The sequence below is a fragment of the Raphanus sativus genome, chromosome 9 (assembly GCF_000801105.2).
Source record: "Raphanus sativus cultivar WK10039 chromosome 9, ASM80110v3, whole genome shotgun sequence".
Classification (NCBI taxonomy): Eukaryota; Viridiplantae; Streptophyta; class Magnoliopsida; order Brassicales; family Brassicaceae; genus Raphanus; species Raphanus sativus.
In genome coordinates, this window is record NC_079519.1 from 26,991,790 (window position 1) to 27,003,411 (window position 11,622).

At 30.5% G+C, this 11,622-nt stretch overlaps 1 protein-coding gene and 1 long non-coding RNA gene across 2 annotated transcripts; one reads left to right on the plus strand and one right to left on the minus strand.

Annotated features, from left to right (window-relative positions):
• Positions 1 to 1,649: 1,649 nt before the first annotated feature.
• LOC130499934 (uncharacterized) lies at positions 1,650 to 2,685 on the minus strand. Its single transcript, XR_008938788.1, has 2 exons — positions 2,546 to 2,685; positions 1,650 to 2,166 (listed from the first exon to the last, which is right to left on the minus strand). It is a non-coding gene; the product is annotated as an uncharacterized LOC130499934 (long non-coding RNA).
• LOC108828497 (uncharacterized) lies at positions 2,014 to 6,148 on the plus strand. Its single transcript, XM_018602213.2, has 7 exons — positions 2,014 to 2,175; positions 2,253 to 2,408; positions 2,494 to 3,080; positions 3,868 to 4,063; positions 4,880 to 4,944; positions 5,053 to 5,263; positions 5,681 to 6,148. Exons 1-7 carry the CDS (start codon positions 2,014 to 2,016, stop codon positions 6,041 to 6,043), a joined length of 1,740 nt encoding a protein of 579 aa, XP_018457715.1. The 3' UTR covers positions 6,044 to 6,148.
• The last annotated feature ends 5,474 nt before the right edge of the window (positions 6,149 to 11,622 follow it).

Here is an 11,622-nt window from a genome sequence, read left to right on the forward strand (position 1 = left end):
ATACATATAACAATTAGATATGGGGAAAGGGAACACCCTTGTCTATGACATCTTTCGCTATTAACATACCTAGTCAATTTCCCCATTTATCTAAACCGAGAAAGATGTCAGCTCAATACACTTTTTTTATCCAAACACAGAGGAGACAACTCGCATTGCTCTGTTTTCCTTCACACATGCATCTATGTAGCAAACAACAAAACTGAAATGAACTCTTCCTGATCCATTCCCAAATCCTTTATGGTTTTGACGTGTATTGAAACCTCTGATACTTCACAAGTACATCAAATTCTTTTTGTTCAAAAATACTAGGACCTTTATTCTTAGACTTTTGAAAATTTTGATTCTGATAGAAACTTATGGTTTATCCTTAGACCCCTCTAGGAAGAGATTGTCTTTGAGTAATCACCTCTTTCTCTTTAGTTTATCTTATTTCTCTGCCTCTTCAGGAACATCTACACAAGATATGTCTCCACTATTTCACCTTGCTTTTCAGTTGAACTTAGAACGGAGAATATTGAGTTCAATAGTATGGTTAGGACATCTGCTACCTTTCCTTGGTGTGTTTTCTATTCACTCTTGTTCCATAAATTTGGATCTTCTTAAGTTTTTGCAATCACTTCCACGGAAGCACAAGCCTCAGTAACCTCACAAAAAAAAAATCTCCACTTCTACAACCTCAGAATCAGTCTCTGCGTTTTTTTATGATACTCGTGCTTCCTGTATCCTTTTCTTTAGTTTGGTGTTTGCAAGACGTAATTTTCTCATTAATGTTTGTTACCCACTGAGAAAGGTTTCATTATCACCCTTTTCCTTCTCACTCAAGTCTTCTTTCTCAACTTCCTTTTCCACATGTTTCTCGCTAGTAGCTCTACATGCTTTTATCAAATGACCCCAGTTACCGTATGTTATGCTTGAACCGATCGAGATAATTTTTTTCTAAAATTGTTATTTTTAATTTTAAATCTAATCATATATATTTTTTAAAATTCTAAACCCCTGAAAAAAAAAACTCCACCCCCTTTTCCAAAATTTAAATTAGTTAATCTTATGTGTATAGACATCTTTTACCTTGTTAGTATACTAGTCATTATGATCCTTTTATACTATATATTTGTGATAAACAATCATTTTTTGGCTTTACTAGAATATTGATCATACTTTTATGACTGAAAAATAAATAAAAACAAATATTATATAATGGGCTACACCACGATTAGAAAACATAATCTCTCCGTTTCATAAATATGTATGTTTTAGGAAAAAAATATTGTTTTAAAAAAGTGTATTTTTTATATTTTCAGTGCAGTTCTTATCAACAAATAATAAAAAATTGTGTGTTTTAAAAACATTAATTATATTTTTAAAAAATTTATTTGTTTAAAAATATAGGAAATATAGAATTACAAAAAACTATGTATTAATAACTAAGTTTTCATATATATTTTTGATAAGTGTGAAAATCCTAAAATATCTATTATTTTGAAACAAAATGAGTATATTTTTCCTTTTTGATCATTTTTTTTTGTTTTTTTTGTTTTTTGGTTTTCTCAAACATACAGCTGGAAAGCAAAAGGAAAAGTAAAACAACAAAACAGTTAAAGCCTAAAACCCACAAGTGGGCTCTGTTTAGCCGGTAGCCAATAACACGACGGTTAAAATGTCGTATATGATTATCATAATACGAAACTGACGTAATTTACACGATCGAGTAATAAGTTTAGTAGATGAAATTCCAAAATTCAAAGAGTGTAGTAAAACAAGTCCACTATTATATCATCATCATCAATGTCGTGTCCTTGTCAAACTCACGCAGACATGCATCTTCTTTCCATTTTCTTTTCCTGCTTAAATTTTCTTTAACTTCAAATAAACGAAATTAAGAGAACAAACACAAAAAGAGAGACTGGAAGCAAGAGAGAGAGAGAGAGATCAACAAAAATAAAGTAGACTAAGAAAAGATTCCTTAGTCTCCAAAGATTCCCCCTTAGTATCCAAAAAAATATCATAACAATGACATCTCTCTTCTCCAAAGCCCGAGCTCTCACTTCTCTGGGCTCCTACTTTAAAACGTACCGTCCGGTCACCGGAAAACTCCATGTGGCCACCTTGACGCTTCTCCTCTTCCTTCTCGCAGCCGCTGTTGCCGTCACCTCTTCTCTATGGCTTAGTAAGGTATAATTAATTAAGAAAAATAATCTTAATATAACGTTATCAAGAAAATTAACATAATCTTTTTTTGTTGATCAAAGACGACGAAACAATTTGATACACCGACATTAGTCACAAGAAAACCGGTACCCGAGCTAGAATCACCGAAGAAAACCGGAGTACTGGTAAATGACACAAGTTTATTGAATCAAAACCGGTCTGGTTCTTACTCAGAAACATCTCTATGGCTTAACAAGGTAATTATTATCGAGATCTTTTCATTACGTAATTAAAATTCTAATACTATTTTCAGTAATTTCAACTTTTTGTTGTTTACCACAGACAAAATCATATAATCAGCCGACAATAATAACAACAAAACCGGTTCACGTACCAGTACCAGTACCAGAGAAGAAATCAACGAAGAAAACCGGAACCTCGGTAGATTGCACAAGTTTCTTGAACCAAAACCGGTCCGGTTCTTGCTCGAGAACATCTCAACCCGCCTATAATGAAAACCAAACCGAATCGAACCGGGCATGTCCTGATTACTTCAAGTGGATCCACGAGGATCTAAAGCCATGGAGAGAGACGGGGATAACAAGAGAAATGGTGGAGAGAGGAAAAACGACAGCGCATTTCAGGTTAGTTATAGTAAACGGCAAAGTGTTCGTCGAAAACTACAAAAAGTCTATACAGACTAGAGACGAGTTCACACTGTGGGGGATTCTTCAGCTGCTGAGAAAGTATCCAGGGAAGTTGCCTGACGTGGATCTCATGTTCGACTGTGATGATCGGCCTGTCATTAGATTGGACGGTTACAGTAAATCTAATCATACAGCTGAAAATGCACCACCTGCGTTATTTAGATACGGCGGAGACAGATGGACGGCGGATGTCGTCTTTCCAGACTGGTCATTCTGGGGATGGTATGTACTAGAATATATCTCTACACTTTCCCTCCTTTTCTTCTTTTGTTTTCTCTGTCTGAAGCGTGTAGGGTTGTCAACATGCAATTGTCCCCACTTTTGATCACATGCCGCAAAAAAAGATTCATTTTTTTGTTTATATATAGTAATTTAAAGGGTTCGAAAAAGTAGAATTAAATGATTGAGTACTCTCCACTCAATGTCACTACTAGTTAAATACTCCCTCTGTTTTTAAAATATGCATGTTTTGGAAAAAAGATTTGTTTCAAAAAGATGTATTTTTTATGTTTTCTATATAAAAATTGCAACTTTCAATAAAATTAATTGAATTTATTGAAAGACTATTGGTTAAAATGCATTGAAATTTGATAATTTCTAAAAACAATGCATGATTAATGTATTTTCTTAATATGTGTGAAAACTCCAAAACATAGATCTTTAAAAAACAGAGGGAGTATGAGGTTGTAGCTAATTTATCCCTATTTTTCGTTCCAAAAAAAGCTAATTTATCCCTATTTATGCTTTGAATAAGTGATTAGCTAAAAGTAACTTTAATTTTTATATCGCGAACGGAACTTTAATTTTTGTATAATTCAATCTTTACAGCAAAACATAAGTAAGTGTTTTGTTCCAAAATCTCATTGGTAAATTCATATTGAACTTTGAAATATTGTTTTGTATCAATTGTCATATTTGTTTTTCTGATGATTTATTTGCATAGTTGAAAATTTTAATAAGTTGAAAATCAAATAAACTGAAATAAATTGGATTACATTGGTGGATAAAGGCAAGAGATTAACATAAAGCCATGGAGCAAAGTGTTGACAGAAATGGAAAAAGGAAAGAAGAAGAAGAAATTTATGGAGAGAGAAGCTTATGCATATTGGAAAGGGAACCCTTTTGTTGCATCTCCTTCGAGAGAAGATCTTCTTACTTGCAATGTATCCTCACAACATGATTGGAATGCTAGAATTTTCATTCAGGTATATATATATATATATATATATATATATATATATATGCTTCTATAAGCTTATGTTCGTACGTATAACCCTATTTTATCTATTAATTTTTCCATGAGGTATAATAACAACTAGATTATGACCCGCGCTTTGGAAGCGCGGAATATTTTACGATGAAAATTTTCACTAATAACTTAACAAATACTTTGGTAACTTTTAAAGAGTGTATTTAAAATATTTTTGCATTTAAATCAGTGTTTCTAAATTCAACCCGATTATGATTATACGGTTAATCCGGAGATCTGACAATTCAATTTAGGTTTTTTAAATATTCATATTAACAAAAATCACTAAAATCCGAGACTAACCAATTGAACTGATGGATGACCAATATGTAATCTAATTTGATCTAAATTGTAATAGTTTCATAATTTGTAATCTTATAATCCAAAATTTAAAGTTCATTATTTTGCAATTTATGAAATTATGATGTTTCTACAAAATTTTAGAGAAAATGATAGATATAAAATATTAAGATTAATTATTGTATTGTTTGGAAACATTGATAGTAGTATAAAAATATATTGTTTGGAAACATTGATAGTAGTATAAAGAAATAAGTAATATGTTTGGAAACATGAATAATAGTATAAACAAAGGAACATTAGTGATTTAATGTAAGTTTAACTATAAAGTATAAAGGTGTATTTAATTTAAAAACTTACAAAATAAATGTTAGGTCCAACAAAATGTTTCTGTTTTAATAAGATAGATGTTGATAAAAATAGGTATAATAACAATGAATTTGTGAGCAATATTTTCTTTGTGTTTACACAGGATTGGATATCAGAAGGACAAAAAGGATTTGAGAATTCAAATGTAGCAGATCAATGCACTTACAAGTTAGTACTAGTCTATACATTTTGCCTCATATAGTACCAATGTCTAGTTTGAGTTGAGGTTTTTTATACATATGTTGATTTTAATTATTGAGATAATAAGTTGTGCAGGTACAAGATATATATAGAAGGGTATGGATGGTCAGTGAGTGAGAAATACATATTGGCATGCGACTCAGTTACATTGATGGTGAAACCATATTACTATGAGTTCTTCTCAAGAACTCTTCAACCTCTCCGACACTATTGGCCCATTAATGATAAGGATAAATGTAGATCCATCAAATTTGCTGTTGACTGGCTTAATAATCACACTCAAAAGGTATCATTACCAATCTTTTTTTTTATCTCAGTCTAGATAATCTTTCTTACATGATCAATTTTCCCTCCACCAAACTACACCTTGAATAGGATTTTAGGTTAAGTAAAAAAAAGTAGATCCCCTAGTTTACAAAAAGTAATTTATGTATATATATAGTACTCGAGTAATTAGTTTCAGTTTTTTTTTTTTTTGCGAAATAATTAGTTTTAATTTTGTAAGGAAAGTTTTCATTTTATCTTTCGAATATAATCTACAAAATAGTTGTCTATACCTATAAGTTAATACTGTGATTAGATAAATCTTGCTATTTTTCTTTATTGTTGAAATAAAGTACCAAAAACACATGTTGCGTAATACTTTGAAAAGTTGGATCGCATAATTATGCATACTTTTTGTTTATAATTGGTTGCAATGCAGGCTCAAGAGATTGGAAGGGGAGCAAGTGAGTTCATGCAACGAGATCTATCAATGGAAAACGTGTATGATTACATGTTCCATTTGTTGAATGAATACTCAAAGCTTCTTAAGTTCAAGCCTCAAGTTCCCCAAAACAGTGTTGAAATCTGCACAGAAGCAATGGTGTGCCCTTCTGGAGATGCTAATGATACTAATAAGAGATTTTTGATGGGCTCTTTAGTCGATGAGCCTCACATTTCAGGCCCATGTTCGCTACCTCCTCCTTTTGATCCCAACGGTCTCGAGAAGTTTTATAGGAAGAAACTGAATCTCATCCGGCAAGTTGAGAAATGGGAGCACGCTTACTGGGAAAACGTTCAATAAAATGATTGTATTAAACTGTTTGATATGATTTTATTTTAGCTTTTATATATCGGATCACGTTAGAATAATGATAATTTTGAGAAATATATAATTCCTTCATCAGCACACAGATGGTCCACATAATAACATATGTAGCTTCTTAGCATGAGTAGATCAATTTCCTCAACCTAAATCGAGCCCATTGAAACCTGCTGAACTAATAGATCGTGTTAATAGCTTTTATTTATATGTAGTACATTATATTATATCTACCATAATTAAGGTGAATGACTGTGTGAGCTTGAAGCTTCTTATTTTATTTTAGCACGGCTCATTTACATGTGTATTTTATTTGTAAAAGACTGGATACATATATTTTAGACGGGATGATTACTCAAATAACATTAATCTTTGTTTTTATTACTAGATTAACACTAATTTTTTTTATTTACAGGACTGTTTTTTGTACCCAAATTGCCCTCATATCCTTTGTTAACAAAAAATATATTTACCAAAAAAGCCATTACTAATTTATCAAAAATAAAAATTATTTTCGAAATTGATAAAAAGTATGCCGTTGAAAACCTGCAGTACATGATGACAGATTTATTAATTTTGGGCAAATTTATTTTCTCCAGCAGATTTTACACGGTAGACTTAATATCGTTTTAGACTTTTATAAAAGAATCCGCCATACAGTACAATAGACATATTTAAGTTCGCAGATTTTTGTAAGCTGGCAGACTTTTATAGCAAATTTTTGGTCCTATGATAGCAGGTTCTTAATATGTGGAATTTTTTTTTCCAGATCGATAATTTTTTTGCAGACTTTTTATATTTTGGCAGATTTTTCTACATTTGTGATGGCAGACTTTTTATATCTTGGCAGATTTTTCTACATTCGTGATGACAAACTTATATTATCTTATTTTATCTGTGGCAAAGTTTTTGAATAGTATTCATTATAGCAGACTTAAAACTAACTTTTAATTGATGGCATACTTTTATTTACAACATGGTAGACCTTTAGGAGTTTTAGTAATGACAGTCTTTTATATAATAAACCAGATTCTGGTTCAATGCCTTACTAATACTGGTTATACAATGTGTCCTCTGTCCTGTTGTACTCGGCAACCACAAAGACAAGATGAACAAAAAGTTAATAGGCGTTTGCGTTGATTTATAACTAGAACCTATATTCCTGTAGATATGGGTCAGTTTGATTCCAACAATTTAAAATTAAATTCATAATCAAATTACACAGCTTCTAGTCATCAAGTATATAATGATTCTGAAACATGAAATACTACATAGCAGTCAATAAGTTTGTTTTTAAAACATGAAAAGACTAGCTGGTTTGTAAGTAAATGGTGAACAGTTTGGCTTGATCAGGTATAATCCAGCTCTTTCAACCTCAGAATAACTCCACAGCTGCTTCTTTAATGGATTCCCGTGCATCTATGCCAACTGATTCCTCGACCATTTGCAAACTTGCCAAGTGACAGCTATGATTCATGCTTCGGTGTTGCAGTGGCATTTTCCCTCTTCAGACAACCTTTTTAGATATGTTTTTGGACTCATCTCTCTGTCAAAAATGTACAATGTAATAAAAAAGACATTGTCCAAAAACATATGAAAAGCGAGTTAGACAATTAGTAAATCAAGAGGGATTGGTGTAACTCTTATCTAAATTTTCAAACATATAACCCAATGAAAAATCAAGAACTTCCAAATTACTAGAGTGTATACATAATACTATTAGCGCAAGAACAAAATTTAATCAAGTATACCAAGGTATTGTAAATCAAGTTCAACTCTTTAGCAAGCGGAGATGAGCTTCTAGCAAACATGCATGCTATGAAAGTACTACAAACGAATGGTAAGGCTCTATAATAATAAAGTATGTATCGATTTATCATTACTAGTTATGAAAGCAACAATATAAATCATAAGCAAATTTGATCGTATATTCCACATCTCAGAAGCACCTCGTAATCAACTACCAATTCTCTACTACCTAGTAATCAACTACCAATTCCACAACTCAGAAGCGGAAACACACAACTACCAAAATGAGAAACCCAAAATCAAATAACATACATGGAATGGCGAAAAAAAAAGAAGAAGAAAGAGACTCACCTTGATGCCACGATTTGTAGGTCAATTGAATAGCTTCAACAGGAGATGAAGTTGTGCTTCTGAAGAAACAACTGAGAAAAAAAGTTAATAAAGCCACGACCTTCCACGGAACTGAGAATTTCAAAAGAGATCTAGGGTTCGTCAAGTGGATTTCGGATTTACTTCTCCTATGTGAACCGAAGGCTGTAGTGGTAAATAAGAGTTCGGACATGACCGAATCTATGAGGAACCATGTTACTAAGAAAGAGAACTGAGGGTTAACATTTCTTAATTTTGGGGATTCAGGGTTGCACGAGAGAGAGAGAGAGATCGGGGGGGGGGGGGGGGAGAAAGTGTTTTTTTTTTAAGTTTTCAGATTTTTCTTTCCTCAGCAAAGCTTCCCCTTTAGGTAGAGTTTTTCATTTTCTGTTTTAAAAAACTATATTTAGTTTAATTCTATTTATTGAATGGGCATTTTGGACTTATACTCACTTTTTCCTTCTTTCTTTGTTTTTGTATGTTATTCTAGTCATTCCAAGAAAAATATGTGTTATTGTAAGTAATTTCTCTACATGTTTTGCTATATAATAGTTCATGTATTTGAATGTTCTTGAAGATTAAAAAGGCATGTGAGGCTACTGCGATATGATTGTAGTGGGAACTTAATGACCAATTTCATGTGAATGCTTAAAAGATATGGGACAGTTGTAGTTAAAAACTAAAAAGTTTGTTTTCCTGCCTTGACGAATGACGAATACAAATTAAGTTCATTCAATGTTAATCTTATAAGCATGAATAATTATTTGATAAATTTATTTTTGTTTTTAAAATAATTATGCGTTTTATCATCTACTACTTTCTAGTCACTTGTCTTTTAATTTTCTACACACATAACTTGCCATTTCAAAAATATTTACGATGGCGATATTTTACAAGGCATTTGGTTACTCGTTTTGTTTGCTCAAAAAAAATGTATGTCAATACATTTAAACATCAAAAATAAATACCCTCTCCGTTTTTAAAATGATATATGTTTTAAAATAAAAGTTGTTTTAAAAAATATTTTTTATATTTTCAATATTTTATTAGATAGTGAATTGTATCAAGAGTTTAAAAACTAATTGTATTTGTTAAATTTTGATTGGATAAAAAATTTGTGGAAAGTAATTAATCACAAAATAATATATTTAAATTCAAAATTTTTAATGTGGATGAAAATTCAAAAACATACATTTTAAAAATCGATTGAGTGTATTAGACGAACATGACGTATATTTATTGTGTCAAAGAGCGTAGTAACTGTTATTGGTTGTCTCATTATTAATGCATATCATAATGTTAGTTTGTTAATTTTCATTAAATGGCCTTTTCCTTTTCACGTGAGTATTATTGGCGGTGAATATTTTTAAGTCTGATTTTTCGCATACAAAAAGACATAGTGTATGTAAATTTGTAAGACTTGATAAAATGTTTTTTAAAAGAAAAATGTTAAGAACATAATAACCTAGTTTGTTGGCAAATAAATATTTATCCTTAAACATATTCCATACTTTGTTTTGAGTGATTCAAATTTATTACTCATTCCGTTTCTTAAAGTTACATATTTTAGAAAAAAAATATTTTTAAAAGATCTACATTTTACATTTTCAATGCATGTTTTATTATCTAATTGCAAATTTCGAAAATTTAATTGTACTTATTGAATTTTTATTGGCTTAAAATTATGGAAGAAAAATAAAGACAAGATTATTCAAATTTAATGTGTTTTATTAAAATTTGTGAAAAATCTAGAATATGTAACTTTAGAAAATAGAAAGAATATATCAGAAAAAAACTAAACGTAGATCTGACAATTTTTCAATTGAAGCTTAACCACTATGTTCAATATCTTTGACGAAAATGTCTCGTAAAGGCTTGACTGGTTCAAACGCATCGATTACGGTTACGGGTGCGGGAGTTTGTGGATGTGGTGGCTGCAGTTTCAAGCGTTATTTAGCGTTTTGTATGATTGGCATAATATTTTTGAATTTTTACGTTTGCGAAATATTTGTAACTGGTTGATTATGAGATATTACAACAGTTTAATAATAAATTATCAATATAAACATATTATAATATATAAAAATATAAAAAACATGCTATTGTGATAAAATTAATTATTACTAATATAATATGATTAATAATAATGTTGTATTTATTTTTTAATATTTTAATTAGTTGAAAGTTATAATTTAATTTAAAATTGAAGATTTATATTAGAAAAATAAAGAAGATTTTGTTTCGTTTTATATATGTATATATCTTTATATATGTATGCATATTAATTTTAAAAAGTATCTAATGAATACCTAGTTTAAAGTTTTTACAAAACAAATTACGATACCGTTTGTGAATTTGAATTAATATATATAATTTATATATTTTTTATTTATATTATTTCCATTTTAATTTTAAATTTTAAAATGTATAAAAAAAAAAATTTATCTATGCGCAACCGTAAACGCTAACTGCAACCAGCTTTTGATTTTAAGAAGTTTGAAGCGGTTTGAAACGATTTATAGCGGTTTGTATGATTGTTTTGAAACGTTGTCAACCGCTATCAACCGCAAAAATTGCGTTTGCAGGTGGTAGCACAGAAACCAGTGAAGCCCTAAATAGTGTAAAATATCTAAAAATTATACCTTACTTTTATACCTAGTATGTAAGTTTCCCATATAAATTTGGTGTCATCACAAAGTTTCATTATGGTCCTTATCAATTTCCCTTAGTGTATACTCAATGTTTTGCTTGTAACCATCGGGTGTGACGACTTGGAACCTAATTCATGTCCAAACAGATAAGCATAATTATTATTTGTCATTCGTATATGTCTATTATTGTTTAGTTAGGAAATATTTAACGTATATCGTTTTAGCTAAAATCGTGATGAAAGAAAAGGCACTAAAAACCGATATAGTTAATTTAAGATTAAATACATAAATAATAGAAATATCAAAAGACAAGAGATTTAACGCATTGACGTCCGGTGTTTTTCTCCGGAGTCGAAAGTCTTTTCTCCTCTTTTCTATTTCATTTTCCTTTTGCCCTTTTGGTGGATCTTGGCCTTCCCGACGATATGCATGGTGATTTATGGAGTTTGGTGGAGGTTCCTGATGTAGATATAGCCGTGGATCAGCAAGTTGTGTGAAGTGGATCCACCGGGATGGGTCAGCATTTAGGTTGTTGTGGCTGTACCGTCAAACGTTTTCATTTTTCGTTTGACAGTAGCATACATCAAGACAGTACCCGTACTAAGTTTTATCGGGCCCATTCAAAAATAACACATCTATATATATCTTTTTTAGTACACAATTTAGTTTATTGTAATAATTATATATTTTTAAAAACTAATATTGATTAAATTGACTTTTATTTGTTTTAGTATATATATTTCATTAACTTAATTTTTATTAATAGAAAATTTATTAGTTTGATATGTTTTG